A 17,679-nucleotide genomic window follows, 5' to 3' on the forward strand; every position below is an offset into this window, starting at 1 on the left:
GGTAAGGCTCATATGAATAACACTTCTAAAAATCCTGAAGGAGTTTGCCATAGGTGTAGTGGTAATGGACATTGGGCGAGTACCTGTCGTACCCTAAAACATCTGGTGGACCTGTACCAAGCCTACCTAAAAGAAAAGGGTGTCGAAACCAATTTCCTCGACTAGGCTAAACCAATAGATATACCTGATCCAGTGTTCGATTTATCAGGGCAATTGAACATAACCCACATAGATGTCTCAGACTTCATTGTGGAAAGAAGGAATGAAATGTATAAGTCTGATTGAATCATTTATGTTTGATGTACTCTTATTATCTGAATTTGTAGTTTAAAGCTCGCATTTCAATTCAATAAAAGTGGCATTTCAATTTCCTTTTATTATGAATAAATTGTTTTTAACTATGATTCCCTTACTCAGGGAGCATGGAGAAAAACTATGGTTATTCTCAAAACAAGAGCAATGGCGGAGATATTTATCTTGTAGACAGCGCAACCACGCATAGAATGCTTCGAGATCGAAAATATTTCTCAAGCTTGATACTTACAAAAGTAAAGGTAACAACAATGTAAGGCCAATCAAATGTAATTGAAGGCTAAGGAAAAGCCCAAATCGTGTTACCAAATGGAACAATATTGTCTATACAAAATGCGTTGTACGCTACTCGATCTACTCGAAATTTGTTGAGTTTTGAAGATATACATTTAAATGGATATCACATTGAAACAAAAAGTGCAGAAAATGTGGAAGATCTATGCATTACATCCAATGATACTAGAATCATACATTGGGGAAGTTGAATGGTTTATCGAGTGAATTGTATTATACATACAAAAAGATAATTGAAGCACATACTGTCATGAACCAGAAGTTCATTGATCCAAAAATTTACATGATTTGGCAAGACCGTCTAGGTCATCCAGGATCCAGCATGATGCGTAGAATCATTACCAACTCCAATGGACATCCATTATTGAGCAAACACATTGCTATCTCAAATGATAACCCTTGCAAGGCTTGCTCTCAAGGGAAGTTGGTAATTAGACCATCACAATTAAAGATTGATGCTAAATCCCCATAATTTTTTTCAAAGAATTCAAGAGGAAATTTGTGGGCCTATTCAACCACCTTGTGGACCATTTCGACATTTTATGGTTTTGGTTGATGCATATACCCGATGGTCACATATTTGCCTCTTGTCTACTCGAAATGTAGCTTTTGTGAGACTTCTTGCTCAAATAATTAAGTTGCGAGCATAGATCCCAAATTACCTTATTAAGTCAATCCGACTTGATAATGCCGGTGAATTTAAGTCTTAAACCTTTGATGATTACTGCATGACACTAGGCATTGATGTTGAACATGTTGGAGATATGCCCTGAAAGTCAATCTTTGGAAGAAACCTTTTAGAACAATGTCTATATGTATGGAAAATTCTAATACATCAAAAGGCAAAGTCATTCATTAGGACTATCTCAATAAACGATATACGTCCTAAATGGTGAATCCATGGACAATGGATCAATGGAAGAAGTGATGTTAGACTGCAGATACCTTCTTCACATAACCATGATGTCCAAAAAGGTTCCTGGTCATAGGATTGTCAGAGGGACACTGACAATACATAGACCAGTACATACTATGTCCCCTTCCAATGGGAAGGATGGAAAGTCTCATGCCATTCGTGTAGTGACACTAAGACAAGTATGTAGATGCTCATTATGGGAATGAGTTCACTGAACACAATCAAACGAGAGTACTTGCACGGAGGTCTACTCACATGTCAAGCAAGTAACTCTACTAGTTGGAATAATGTAAGTAATCCTTTGACCTGAGACATCATAATTGTCTTGGGGATACATTGCTTATCATTTGATAATGAGATGTGACCACATCTCATCTTGGATGTGTTCTATGCATTGTTGGGGTCAATGATTTATTCTCAGAGGCATGTGAATGATCAACAAGGGATCTCTAATCCTTGTTATGAGAGGATGAATACTCTAAGATATGATTCAGGAATCTTCGACCGAAGTATCGAGCATAATGATGGAAAGCGTTCCTATACGACTCAATAGAATCATATAACTTGATATAATCACATTAGGGGTTTGATATTAAATATCCATACCCTAGTAATGTGATTATGAGTATTGTATTAGAGAAAGATCGAATTACATTGTAATTCCAACTGAATAGGTTCTCCGAACAAATTCTACATTAGCTTGGGTAGCCATGATATATGATTAGATGTCACTCATGGCTTGTGGGTTCTTCTAGATGATTAAATAAGTAGTCATCAAAGAAGAAGGAGAATTAAAAGTAATTTTTAATTCACTAAGTGATTGGATAAATACTAATCATTTGGATTGGTACCAATCACCTCACTGTCTTGCTAATTAGAACCTAAAACGATTGTACACCGATACACTCTTGTGGTGAGACAACTAATGGATGATGGAATTAATTAATTGGATTAATTAAGTGTTATGATTAATTAGAAAGTCTAAAGAAATCATATAAACAATAAAAGATCATTTAGGACTTAAAGAAAAGCTCGGGTTCATTCGGGCCCATTGGGCCCAAACAAATTGGGTTCTTTTATTCAAGCATAGAATGACTTGAAATGATGAAAGCCCAAAGTCCAAACCCACACTAAGGGGCCGGCCAATACAAGTGAAAGGAAAGAGAGGGAGTCAAGTGGTTGATTCACTTCTTTGACATTTAAAAAGGAAGTTTAGTGAAAAAGTTTCATTAGGGTTTTTGTGTGTTCTTTTCACAAAAGAGAAAACCAAGTCTCTCTCTCTACACACATATAGCCAGCCACCAAGAGGAGGGAAAGCTAATCATCTCTTCTCCTTTTGGTTATTCTATTATCCATCTCACTACATTAGTGGGTGTGGATCTTTAGAGATCTTCTACTTTGGAGACTAAAGGAGAAATGAGCTCTAAATCTTTCAAGGTGGAGGAAGCTAGGAAAGAGGCTAGACTCAAGGAGTTCCAAGAACAAAGAGCTTGGAGGTGGTCCATCATTGGTCTCAAGTCTAGATCAAGAGGTATAAAACTATACCTTCACTTTGTTCTTCAATATTTTCTTAGATGCATCATATATGAACCTATGCTTCTTGAAAGGGATTTGCATGACTATAGCTTTGATATTATGTGATAACATGCTTCCGTTGCAAATGTATATAAATCTTGAATTGTATATGCATGCTAGTCACTAGAAATCCCACAAAAATCTCATTATTTCCCTTCAGAACACCATGTTCCTCATGTCCATACTTAAAATGGTTTAGAAGAAGAATTTATCAAGCGACTTCAATTAATAACTAACACTTTGCTCATGAAAACAAAATTGCCAGACATGCTATTTTTACATGCTGCATCATTGGTTCGATTGAGACCTATACCCAACCACTAATACTACTCAATACAACTCATGTTTGGGCATCAGCCAAACATTTCACATTGACGAGTTTTTGGTTATGTTGTTTATGTGTCTATTGCACCATCACAGTGCACTAAAATAGGACCTCAGCGCAGATTGGGAATTTATGTGGGTTTTGATTCACCATCTATCATTAGATATTTGGAACCCTTGACAGGTGATATGTTTATAGTTCGTTTTGCGGATTATCACTTTGATGAGACAGTCTTTCCATCGTTAGGGAGGAGAAAAGACCGTTCCAGAAGAACGGCAAGAGCTAACATGGGCTGTACCCATCTTATCTCATTTTGATCCATGAAGCACTCAATGTGAAAATGAAGTGAAAAGGATCGTTCATCTTCAAAGAATTGCTAATCAAATGGCAGATGCATTTAATGATGATACAAAAGTGACAAAATCACATAATCAGCTCCAAATGTGCCTGCAAGAATTGATATCCCTATTGGACAAAATAAAATGGCAGTGAATGATTCATCCGGTGCACGCCTGAAGCATGGTAGACCCCCAGGTTCAAAAAATTCAGCCTCTCGAAAGAGAAAGATGAAGGCACAGTTGAATCCAAATGAAATCATTCAAGAAAAGAAAAAGAATGACAAATCCACAATTCATGATCCTGCACTTCCAGAAAAAAAAAATGTCCTTGATGAGACACATGTCCCTAAAGGGACAGAAATACATTAAAGCAAAGAAATCTCCATAAATTATGCATGTATTAATGAATTGTGGGATCAAAATGAAATAATCATTGACAACATGTTCGCATTCGCAATAATCACTGAAAACATATTAAGCAATGATATTGAGCCCTGCTCTGTTGATGAATGAAAGCAGAGACAAGAATGGCCTAAGTGCAAAGATGCAATCTAGGCAGAATTAAATTCCTTAGGTGAAGTGTTTTTGGACCGGTAGTCTAAACCCTGCCTGGTGTAAACCTCATGGGTTACAAATGGGTATTCACAAGAAAGCATAATGAGACAAATGGGATTACAAGATATAAAGCACGACTTATTGCACAAGGTTTTTCACAAAGACCTAGAATTGATTATGAAGAGACATACTCTCCTGTAATGGACGTAATTACATTTCGTTACTTAATAGGTTTGGTGGTTTCAGAAAAACTTGACATGCGACTTATGGATGTCATCACTGCGTATCTATATAGAGAATTAGATATTGTCATACATATGAAGGTCCAGAAGGACTTAAATTGCCTGAAACAACTAACAAACAATGAGGTATGCTTTCAATCAAATTAAGACGATCATTATATAGGCAGAAACAATCTGGACAAATGTGGTATTATTGTCTCAGTGAGTATTTGATCAAAGAAGGATATACCAACAATGTCATTTTCCCTTGTGTGTTCATTAAGAAATCAAATTCTGGATTAGCTATAGTGGCAGTATATGTCGACTATATGAACTTAGTTGGAACCCCTGAAGAGCTCTGTTGATGCACAAAATCAGTGAGGACTTTGGTACAACAGAAAGTGTTAAGTTTGTGAACTTCGCTAGATTGCTCTGGTCACTAGTGTGGATAAGTATGTAAATGGATAGAGACAAGGAAGCAAACACAAGATGTACGTGGTTCACCCAAATTGGCTACGTCCACGGAGTAGAGGAGTTCTCATTAATTGTGAAGGGTTTACACAAGTACATAGGTTCAAGCTCTCCTTTAGTGAGTACTAGTGAATGATTTAGTACAAATGACATTAGGAAATATTGTGAGAGAATGATCTCTATTTATAGAAGAGAGTTTCTAGTTTCATTCTGACATTGACACGTGTCGTGTTGTGATTGGCTTCTGACGTTGACACATGACGCGCTATGATTGGCTTCTGATGTCGACACGTGTCATGCTGTGGTTGGCCTCTTGGTTGGAGGGAAACTTTTCTGGGTCCTTGACGGTATAACGTTGATCGGTGCTCAGTAGTTTCGAGATTGGTCAAGTATGGTACAAACAAGCTCAAAAAACTGCTGAATATTTGAAAAACGAATTTGAAATGAAAGACCTTGGAAAAAAAAAAAATATTATCTTGGCCTGCAGATTGAGCATTGTGCTAATGAAATTTTGGTCCATCAATCAGCTTACATTGAAAAGATCCTAAAGCGATTTGGCATATACAAGGGTTATCCACTCAGTACACCAATGGTTGTTCGTTCTCTGGACATTAAGAAAGATCCATTCCGTCTAAAAGAAGATGATGAAATGGTCCTTGGTCCAGAAGTACCATATCTGAGTGCAATAGGTGCTTTATTGTATTTAGCACAATGTACTAGACTAGATATAGCTTTTTCAGTCAACTTGTTAGCAAGGTATAACTTTGCTCCAACAATTCATCATTAGAATGGAGTCAAAGATGTTTTATGATACCTTTATGGGACAACAGACATGGGTCTCTTCTACTCAGAAAAATACACAAATGACTAGATCCTTGTTGGATATGTAGATGCTGGTTTTCTCTTTGATCCGCATAAAGCCTGCTCACAAATTGGATATGTGTTCATTAATGGAGATACAACGATCTCATGGCGCTCAACAAATCAAACATTAGTTGCTACATCTTCCAATCACTCAGAAATACTTGCTTTACAAGCAAGTCGTGAATGTTCTTGGTTAAGATCAATGATCCATCGTATCCGGAATTCATGTGGTCTACCTTCAAAGACAGACATTCCAACTGTCATTCATGAAGATAATGCAACATGTGTTGCCCAAATGAAGGAAGGATTCATCAAGGGTGATAAGACTAAACACATATCTTTAAAGTTTTTCAGTGCACATGAGCTTCAGAAGCCTAAAGTTATTGAAGTTAGACAAATCCGTTCCAATGAAAATCTGGCAGACCTATTCACCAAATCTCTACCAAAGTGCACATTTCAGAAGCTAGTGCAGGGTATCAGATTACGTCGGCTTACCAATCAGTTAAATTTGAAGAATGCGAAATCAGGGGGATATACAATTCAGGGGAAGCATCCATGATACATACATGTTGTACTCTTTTTCCTTCAACTAGGATTTTTCCCACTGGGTTTTTCCTATCAAGGTTTTAATGAGGCAACTGATGATGATATGTGGGCATCCAAGGGGAAGTGTTGTAAAAATTATGGGAATGTATGCTCACATGCTTTAGCTAATAGTGAGGAAGACTTAAGAATAGTTGTGCTGTTGTTGATATGTGAGGATTTTCAAGGGACAATCATTTCATATTTTGTAAACATTTAGGGATGTGGCTCTATATAAAGAGCACTCCATGTGTGATCACAATACACAGCAAAGAAAAGAAGTGAAAGCAATAATATTAGTATCCCTCACTTCCTCCTTTTTTACCTGCAATCCTTTTGTGTTATAGTTACTAAACTAAATAGTGTGATATTTTACACCCGTTTCGCTCCTGTCTTTAGCAAAAGTTATCTCTCTAACTTTTGCTTATTTATAACATCTACCGAATTATTAAAACCTAACAATTTTCAATTCTGCGTCACAACATATGTGCGTTCTCTTCTCAAGAAACGCCAATACAAGCCAAGTAGAGAGAGAGAGAGAGAGAGAGAGAGAGAGAGAGAGAGATCAGAACTACATATATATCCAGCTGAAAGTTCTTTCCCTCTTATTATGGCCATGACAAAAGCAACCCCAGAAGTAGAAGAAATGTCTCCATCCAAGTCCAACCCTAATTACAAACCGCCCCATCTGAAACCTCACCGCCCTACCCTCTCACCCATCGCTTGCTATTCCCCAAAGCTCTCCCTCTATATCCTCTCAGCTTGCGTCACTCTCTTCATTATTCTCCACATCCAGTCCCTCCAAACCCAAGATCCCACGTCATCATCATGGTCCATGCACCAATGGCAAAGAGACACCAACACCACCACTAGCAGCGCCGCCGCGGAAATGACCGACAAACTTCGCCATGCGGTCACATTCCTCCCGCTCAAAGACCTGCGTTACGCGGGCCCCGCAGCCCTCCAGGGCCACACGTGGTTCATGAGTTCCATGTACGACCACCAGGACGAAGAAGGAGGGGTCCAATACCAGGGATTCCCCTCGCCATTCTCCCACGGGCGCCTCCTCTGCCTCAAAGGCTGCGACAACCATGACGGCTCCTGGAACTCATACGCCCTTGCGTACCCCGAAGTCCTCCCCCACAACGCGACGCTGATGAAAGGACTGACGTTCGTGTCGTACAACCACTACAACTACGACAACATCTGGCACGGCCTGTCGGCGTTGGTGCCGTTCGTGGGGTGGCATATAAAAAGCCCGTGTAAGATCCCAAAGCGGTGGGTTTTGTACCACTGGGGGGAGATGAGGGGGAGGATGGGGGTGTGGCTGGGGAATTTGATGGAGGCTACTTTCGGTGGGGCCCAACATGTGGAGGTGTTCGAGGAGGTGGAGGAAGGGAGGGCAGTTTGTTTCGAGGAGGCGGTGGTGATGAGGCATAACGAGGGCGGGATGTCGAGAGAGAAGAGGATGGAGGTTTACGATTTGATGAGGTGTAAAGCCAGACTGTACTGTAATGTGAGCAGCAACAGCTTCAGCTTGGATCATTTGGAACAAGGACAACAACGACATGAACTTGAACGTCGTGATGTAATTCCTCCAATTGGAATCACATTATTCATGAGAACGGGGCCGAGATCCTTCAAAAACGACACTGCGGTGATTGAAATCTTTGAGAGGGAGTGTGCTAAGGTGGACGGATGTCGCTTGATGGTGGCTTACGCTAACAACCTCACCTTTTGTGACCAGGTGCGCATTTCATGCATTCTTAATTTTTCAAAAACCTTTACTCACTTAAAAATGCTCCACTTACAATATTTTGTATACCACAATTGTATCACGTCTCTAAAATAAGACCTACTTGTATTGGTGCATGAGTTCTACCTCTATTAAAAAAGGTGGTACAAATTGTGGTATACCATGTGGTAGCATTACTCAACATATGATCAACAATTTGCAAATTAGTTGTTGAAGTCAATAGGTCTTCTAGTTGTTCATTTCGAAACCACTCTTTCTATTGCTAATAGATCTTAGGGTATAGAACTTCAACATTAATTCTTTATCAGATCAGAGTAAGTTAATATGCTGAGCTCAACAGCTCTGTACTTCAACATCACCCCATATGTGATGTACATGTGTTGGACTTGATCACACACCTAAACTAGCGGGTTAAGAATATGAATCTCACAAGTAAAAATTATAAAACCTTATAAAGTTGATCAAGGCTGTCTCTGAGATTTTGTGGGTCCTGTGCGAAATTTATAAAAGTGCCCCTCCTTAAGATAAGTCTTTAAAAATGTAGGACAATGTATTGATGCTAGAAAACAATCACTTAAATCAAAACAAAGTTTATCACCCATTGATTGAAAGTTCAAAAATGTCATTAATAATAAGTAAAAAGAGCTACAAACATAACGTTCACTAAATAATCAAAAGATGTTCGATCGTAAACAACCAAACAAGAAAATAAACTTCAAAAACTTTAAAAAGAGCTACAAACATAACGTTCATTGAATATGTAACATTATTATATAATAATATTGAAAAAAAATACCTTCTTTTATGGTGTATTATTGGCACTCAAAATATCTTATTGTACTCTAAGTTTTTGTATTTAGAAAGAAAAAAAAATTACGCTTATAAGGAGTGTAAGATGAGATTTTAAAGTGTTAACAAAATCAATTTTTGAATGTAGAACACTATCATATTATTACATTTAAATATTAGGAGACAAAATTTTTTAGGGCCCCTTGAAATTTGGAGCCCTGTGCAACTGCACCTTTTCCACCCCTTCAACGCCCCGTCTGAAGTTGATAGCAGATGATTAATAATTCGACTCATTTTATATTGTACATATTTGACCCCTTTTTTGTTGGATAAGATACTATAAGTAGTAAACGTTTGATACATATGTTGGATAAATATCAACAATTATTGATAAATTTATATATGCTAATAAATAATAAATGCGAATAAACAATTTAACAAAATATGAACAAAACGAAAAAATATTAAACAGACATATTGAAGATTAAGGCTTGCGTATCGCAATGTCCTTGAAACAGAAATTTCCGTCCCTATTAAGTGCTTGTAGTTCTATGGACGTCTACTTCACTAGAATTCAATGATTTAAGTTAGAATTCCAGCACCGGAAAACTTGACTTTTGGGGAATTTCTTTGTGGTTCTCTCACTAAGAATGTTTGGGATTGTAGAGGAAAAAAATTTTGTGTTCTAAATGCCATGTAGATGAATGTATATGTAATAGGTTTATGCATGTTCGCAACAAGTATGAGAATGGGATGCGTCTGTTAGGAGACATCTTCTCAGAGGGGTGCTTTGCTCTTTGGTGTTCTTTCATCTGAAAAGATGAGTACGTTGATATAAAAAATAATTAATTAATTAAACCCAAAATTAATTAAAAATAATTAATTATTAGATCCTGAACCCAAGCCCATCATTAATTATCTATTAATTATCAATTAATTAGTACATCCCAAAGCCCAACCCCAAAGTTGAGCTCATTTTGATTCTTCATGGTTTATCACTTCAATCACTTTCTATAAGGGACAAAATGTTATAAAGTGAGATAACATTTTGGTAGTGACCAATATGAGACAATAAAAATTCCAACAACATATACATGCGTGGCAGCTAGGGGCAATTATTTAATTAATGAAATTTGAGTGGCAGAGTAAGGACACCTGAAAAACATTAGACAATATGAAACGGATAATACAGTGATTGAAACGCATATCGTATATATATAATGGAAGTTTTAGATCCACCTTTTGAGATTCCGTAAACAATAAGAACATCGAGATTGAGAAGATATTGAGGTAAAGAAAGAGGATTTTGCTCGTGAAACCAATTTAAATATACTCGATCGTTTAACATCACCATGTGAGGAATTTGTGAGTGGGAATATTGAGAGGAGTGAAAAATGACTTATATAAAACGACTTACCATCATTATTGTGTTACGATTCAATAATAGAATCACATAATCGTATATTATTGCACTAATATATTCAAAATGTCATGTGATATTAAAAGTTAGTGATGAGGTCCAATTGTAGTTTGTTTGAAAGTGTTGACCATTGTTGACCGGCTCTCAAAATGATGCAATGTACATAAATTTGCTTAAATCATGCTTAAATATTGTTTATATTAACATAATTAAGTATATATATGATTGGGTGAACTCAGGTGAAGATAATGAGTAGGACAGACGTTCTGGTATCTCCGCATGGTGCGCAGTTAACCAATATGTTCCTAATGAACAGAAACAGCAGTGTGATGGAATTCTTCCCCAAAGGTTGGCTGAAGCTAGCCGGGGTGGGACAGTACGTGTACCATTGGATCGCTAGCTGGTCGGGCATGAGACACAAAGGTGCATGGCGGGATCCCGTTGGGGACCCATGCGAGTTTGGAGAAGATGATCGTCGATGCATGTCCATCTACAAGAGTGGCAAAATAGGACACAACGAGACCTACCTTTCCCAATGGACTAGAGATGTTCTCAATGAGGTCAAGGCAACTAAGATGGAACAAGCAGCAATACCAAGTTCTAATGATGCATGTTTATGTAGTTGACTTTCTTTTATTTGTTCGCATATTTTGTGACTATATATAAGACTACATCAACGTCATGTATGTAAAAAATTAAATTTCACTAGGTTGTTTGCATAAGATATTTCTTATTTACATAAGCAAATGTCATGTACAATTTGTGACTTCAGATTTTTCAAAACTAAGAAACGAAATGAAATTTTTTTTGTGATTTTTAAAGTTTTTGAGAGTATTAAATTACATCGTGTGACTAAAATAAAGCGCTTATTTTATAATTGCTCCTAGAACTGGTGGAAGCTTCCTCTCTATTGAAGGTCACTTTTAGGCAGCTCTTCTTGTTATAAGCTAGAAAATCTGGTTTTGAATGAATAATTGAAGAACATAAATGTGAGATGGATAACAATGGAGAGAATTTTTCAGAAGGTTGTATCTCTGATGCGAAAATTAACTTAACACATAAATTTAACCCTCTTTTGACAATTGTAGTACAAGCATAAGTAGGGATCGTTCCGGACCGGGGATTAGGAGGGCTTGCTAATAACCTCTAAACTAACTCAAAAACATAAAACTAAACTTAAAACACTTAACAAGACTCACAAGACTCAAAGCAAACTTAAAATACTCAAAACAGCTTAAAACAACCAAATAAACTTAAACTAGACACTAGGAATGACTTCGGACGAAAATTGACTTTTACTTGAATCAAAACACTTAAAAACACAAACTAAAACAAATTTGAAACACTTTGAAACAAGAAACTAAAAAGGAGGGTTTTGATTTGGATGAAGTTGAAACAAACAAACAAGTATGAAAAACTAGACAGATTGTGAAACAAATTTGAGAAATAAGATGATAGATGGGATAGCTAGAGGCTTTTTCTCCACACATGACATGTATACAAACAACTCGATTTCCAGTTACTACTTCATTGAATTATGAACGACAATGCCCCAAATTAACTGTGACATCACTAGTTAACCCTCAGATTTTCCTTATTTTATTGGATTGGATGACATCATTCGACAACCCAAAACATTCTTCAAAAGTTCCCTACATGGCATCATAATAGAGATACAATCAAAGATCATTACGTTTAATGAAAATCATAAGCATTGACAAAACACTTGCAACTATGACATCATGTCACTCATGCTAGAATTAAACTTAACACGATCGTTTATAAGCGACCTCCACTACTTATGAATATAAGTTTATAACGATTATGTGAAACTTTCTTATATTCTAGCATCGGATTTATGCATGCCAATTAAGTGTCGACCCTTAATCAACAAATACAAATAAGTTATCAATCAAATAGTTAAGCCAATTGCATTCACGATTCAAGAGTTCATAACTGGAATTTATCAAATCATATTACACACATAATCATGGCTTTGAAATCACCCCTAGCTAAGAGGGGTTTAGCCACTCATGTTCACAACAAAACGAAAGATAATGAATTTAAACATAGTAAACAAAAGAAAGAAAACACCTAAATGCTCCAACGATCCAAGTTGGACATCAAGCACGTCAAGCACTTTCCTTCCCTTCCTTTGCTACGGCACAAGGTGTTGGTGAGTGTTTGAAGGTTTGTTTGGATGGAGGAATGGATGTGAAGATGAATGAATGTGTTTGGATGAAGGTTGTATTGAAATGGGGATGAATGATCAAGCAAAAACTAAACTATATGGCTGCCACACACACTTCCTTTTATAGAGGAAGTGCACGGCAAGGAGGGGAAAATGGTGGTGTGTGCAATGATTCAAGGGTGAAAATGAAGTAATGATGCAAAGCATGGGGGGTAAAATGGAGTGGTGTTGCAGCAATGAGTACATGGAGTGGTGTTGAAATGATTCAAAGGTGAAAGTGAAGTGCTGATGCAAAGCATGGGGGTAAAATGGAATGGTGTTGCAACTATAAATGCAAGTGGGGAACATGAATGATTGTGCACATGGTAGAGAAAGGAAAGGGAGGTGGAATGGTGTAGAAATGAGTCAAATGTGCAGGTTGAGTCATGATGCATGGCATGGGATTCCAAAGGTGGTGGATGGTGCATGAAATGAGTGCATGTAGTGGAGGTAAAAGTTGTATGAAATCTGATGGGTGAAGGGGACAAGGAATGTGCAGCAATTGAGTGCAATGATTCAATGTTTTGGTGCATGAAATCAGAAATAATGAAGGAGACAAGGATGGTGCATGGCAATGAGGGATAATGAGTGTAATGATGCATGAAATGAGTGCAAGAAATCTGGTGCATGAAGAGGACAAGGATGATTATGCATGGCATGGGTGGAAAGGTGAGTAAATGGTGAATCAATGAGTGCAAGAAGGTGAAAGAATATTGTGCACATGGTAGACAAAGGAAAGGAAGTGGAATGGTGCAGCAAATGAGTGCAAGGAGGGAACATGGATGAATGTGCACGGCATGGGTGGTAAAATGAAGTGATTTATGGCAGAAATTAGGAAAGGAATGGCTCCCTTGCACGGCAAGGAAGAGAAATGGTGAAGGATGGTATGGCTTGGACTTTTAAGGCAGGTTTAGGACTTGTAGAATATGTAATGAAATGTCCCAAAGTATTTAGGAACCCTTCGTGTGACTAAATCTTGGGTAATTTAGGATTAGGAAAGGTAACGACAAGATAAGGCAAGTTTGACTAGTCTTTCCTCATTCTTAATGGTTTTCTTGTCTTCCTTGGTCCTCAATTTATTTTCTTCCTTTCCTTGGCACATTCCTAGCTTCTTTAGATCTTTAATTTCGTCCAACCACTTTGCTCCATGCATGTGATATCCATTCCATGCCCAAAACTGCTCCAAAAGGCACCAAAATGCACTTCTTTGCCTCTTTAACCCTTTGTACCTACAACCACACGAAAATGGCTTGAAATACTAAATCAACTAAGAAAGAACAACATAAATGCACAAGAACAAGCTAACTAAGTCGCATAAATATGTTCATACCAATCTCGCCTTTGCAAATCTAGCTGAGCATATTCATCTCATCTATTCCAATTCTCACACTCTTAGTGCTTTACATAATTGTTAGAATCCAAGGTGGATTCTCTCTCTTCACAAAACAATCTCAGCCTTACATCTTATTGAAACAAATAGAGTACTAGTGCTAGTTGCTTGTATCTGTCACACGTATGGTTGTAAAGCAAATGTCACAAGTATGGTTGTAAACATCACTCTAGCTAAGTATGGGTTAAAGTGATTTTCTCAACCATACTCTAGTCTTCCATACCTTGTCACTCACTTAAGTCTTTTGTGAATCTTTCTTCCTTGTTTCTAGGAACCACTTTACTTGTTATTAATATTTGTCTTGTCCACTTGTTAGGACTGATTTGGTAGTGAGGTATGGTTGTTAGCATTCCTCTTGTAGTCTTCTTTTCAACTCTCTATAAGAGTTGCCTTTCACTCTTGTAATGATCACGAGAAATACAATACAAAATTTAAAACCAAACTCAACATGGTATCAGAGCAGGAATCATAGGGTCCTAACTCTATTCTTTTTTTTTTTTTTTTTTTGCTCATCATCGAAATAGACGGCAGAAGAAAATGTTTCTAGTGTTGATAACTCCTCATCTTCACCCTCCAACTTAACCCAAGGGGGTGAGAACAACCTAAATCAACGACTGTGCTCGGTGCCACTGAACAAGTTCAACTATCTACCTTGGTCAAAAGATATGTCGCTTGCTCTAGGAGGAAGATCAAAACTAGGGTTTATCAATGGCTCTGAGTCTCCAGAATCCACTTCATCAACCTACAATGCATGGCACGCTACTGACCATCTAGTCATGTCCTGGATACTTAACTCCATGGAGCCAAAGTTGTATGAGCTCTTCAGCTACTCAGAATCTTCCCTTCTTCTATAGGAGTCTGTCAAAGACATGTATGGTAGCCAAAACAACTCAGTTCACATCTTGCAACTAAAAAATAATGTTGCTAGTCTAAAGCAAGGTGACCACTCCTTTGTTCAACATCTTGGAAGCTTGAAATCCATGTGGAATGAACTCGATATGTACCATCCACACACAATTGATTCCGATGTGCTTCTGAAGAGGGCTGATAAAGACAAGGTGTTTCAACTCTTGGTAAGCTTGGGAGTTGAGTATGAAGACCTGTGTAGTCATTTGTTAATGACTCTAGAGCTACCCTCATTTACCAGTGTGTGTCATGCAGTCGAGAGAGAAGAAACTCGATGAAGAGTGATGAATGTTGAGCCCAATCCCACTTTGAGGCTAGGGATTTCATAACAAATCACAAGACAACTGGTGATAGAGTGCTTGGGAAGAAAGCAGACTGGAAATGTTCTTATTGCAACATGAATGGACATTTGAGAGAAAAATGTTGGATTCTACACCCGAAGTTAAAACCTAAGTTTGATAGGGAAGGCCAAATGATCAAAGATGTGAAGGGAGTCACTCCAAAAGCCTTTCACTCAACTTGTTCCTCAGCTAATGAGATGTCAAATTTCTCAACAAACTCCATTTCCTTGATCAATGAGTTTGTAGTTTTTCTTCAAAAGAAGCAAGGAAGCACTGAGCATGAGGAAGTAATGACTGAAAACCCTACTGCAATGCTAGGGAAATTTGCTGGTTTCTTGGATGACTCGAGAACATATCGAGAGGCAATATTCCAGGTATAATCAATGCCATTTCCACTGCTTAATAATAATGTTAGACATGATTTTTGGATTATTAACTCAGGTGGCACTGATTATATAACTAATAAATCCTCTAGTCTATATGAATTTCAAAAAACTAGTGATCCAATTCATGTGTCTGTTGCAAATGGGAAAAGGGAACCTATTCTAGGGAAAGGGAAAGTGAGATTGCTGAGTGAGCATACTGATTCCACTGCCCTCTATGTACCTTCCTTTCCTTTTCAGCTCTTGTCCATAGGAAGAATCACTAAAACTTTAGACTGTCTTGCCATTTTTTCACCTCATAATGTTGTGTTTCAGGATCGAGTTACATATAAGAAGATTGGTGAAGGGTTCTTCTTAAATGGACTCTACTACCTCTCAAATGAGTCCAAATTTGTCAAAAAACTCAATGTCAACCTAAGTCAAGCTCAGGAACATCAACTCTGGCACCAACGTCTTGCCCATCTTTCTGAACCTGTGATGACCAAGTTGTTTCCTTTGTTTTGTAAAAACACACTTAAGTGTGAAACTTGTCAAATGTTTTATACGAAGAAATAAGAGAAACATAACTCTTTCTCTTCTCTCTAAGAGGTTAGCCACTATAGGAAAGGAAAACTAGCATATCCTCTATACCTTGGTTACTCATCCCTTCGTCACATCTCTCCTTGGTGTGAAGATTTAGAGGTTTCTTCTCTGGGAAGTTTTGGAGATTCCTATTGCACCATCCAAATCTAAGAAGCCAAAAGATCCAAAGGAGCAAAAGATAGCAAAGAAATGAAAACCCTCACTTTGGGTGAATAGCCTTTGCAAATGCGAAGATGATCCACAAAGGTTCTCAACTCTCTCTTGTAATTTATTTTTTTTTACATTTTTTCACACTTCTACAATAATTATTATGAACTTTTTAATTTTGCACTAAAATAAAAAATACTATTCATGAGGGTTTGGTGAGTTTTTACAAATCTAAACAATAATGTAACCATCGTTTAGGCGTGGAAGATGTAATCATGGCATTTATATATTCTTTCACATTTTTCACATTTGTACATTAATTATTATGAATTTTTATTTATTTTGAACTCCCCTAAAAATACTATTCAGGAGGACTTGTAGGGTTTAAAAATATGATTTACTCATACTCAAAGCATAGAGGATGCGATCATGAGTTTTTGCATATTTTTTCACATTTTTCGCACTTGTAAATTAATTATTTAAAATTATTTAATGTGTTTTATAATGTTTTAATCTAATTTTTAAGAGTATACAACATTTTATGAGTATGATTGTATAAGACAAAGTAAAAAACTTTGGTAGGTGCAAGTGGCCCTCTACCACAGTGGTGGAGAGAAGTGTTACCTTTGCACCCGGTGTGGGTTCAAACTCCGTTAGCTCTTCAATCTAACAATTCTATAGTTTGACAAAAAAAAGAAAAAGATATTTATTGCAGTAATAATAATAATAATAATAATAAGAAGAAGAAGAAACTCTGATAATAAAAAAATAAAAAAATAAAAATTTAAATTATATAGAAGATAATACAAATAGTACATATTTAATATACAATATATACACTATGATTATTATACTTTATGGTAAGTTTTTTTAATAGGAATTGTTATTGGCACACTAAAAATCTCATTTCGCACTTCAAATTTTCTATAATTAGAAAAAAAAATACTTGTGAGAAATGTAGAATGAGATTTTTTTTCTTCTTAATGGGTCAAAATAGGTTACCCACGTGTTACTCACGTGTAAACCCGTTATTAACAAGTGATCTGATAACGATCCGATTAGTTATCTTGTTAATTCGAAACTAATTATTTTCGTATTGTTTTCATGTCGTGTTAAAGGATCGTATAAAAATTGTTAGATCTACCATAAATGATTCAGTGTTATTATGTTATTGTTGTGTGGTTTTTATATTATCATTGTGCCGTCAATATATGGTCTATATGACGTGGTTATTAAACAATGACTATTTTTGCAACTAATAATTGCCCTAATAATTGCCCAA

At 36.9% G+C, this 17,679-nt stretch overlaps 1 protein-coding gene across 1 annotated transcript; it reads left to right on the forward strand.

Moving 5' to 3' along the window:
- The first annotated feature begins 7,040 nt into the window (after positions 1-7,040).
- Positions 7,041-11,090, forward strand: LOC126624303 (uncharacterized). Its single transcript, XM_050293341.1, has 2 exons — positions 7,041-8,200; positions 10,658-11,090. Exons 1-2 carry the CDS (start codon positions 7,064-7,066, stop codon positions 11,042-11,044), a joined length of 1,524 nt encoding a protein of 507 aa, XP_050149298.1. The 5' UTR covers positions 7,041-7,063; the 3' UTR covers positions 11,045-11,090.
- Positions 11,091-17,679: the final 6,589 nt, after the last annotated feature.

The sequence above is a fragment of the Malus sylvestris genome, chromosome 5 (genome assembly GCF_916048215.2).
Source record: "Malus sylvestris chromosome 5, drMalSylv7.2, whole genome shotgun sequence".
Taxonomy (NCBI): Eukaryota; Viridiplantae; Streptophyta; class Magnoliopsida; order Rosales; family Rosaceae; genus Malus; species Malus sylvestris.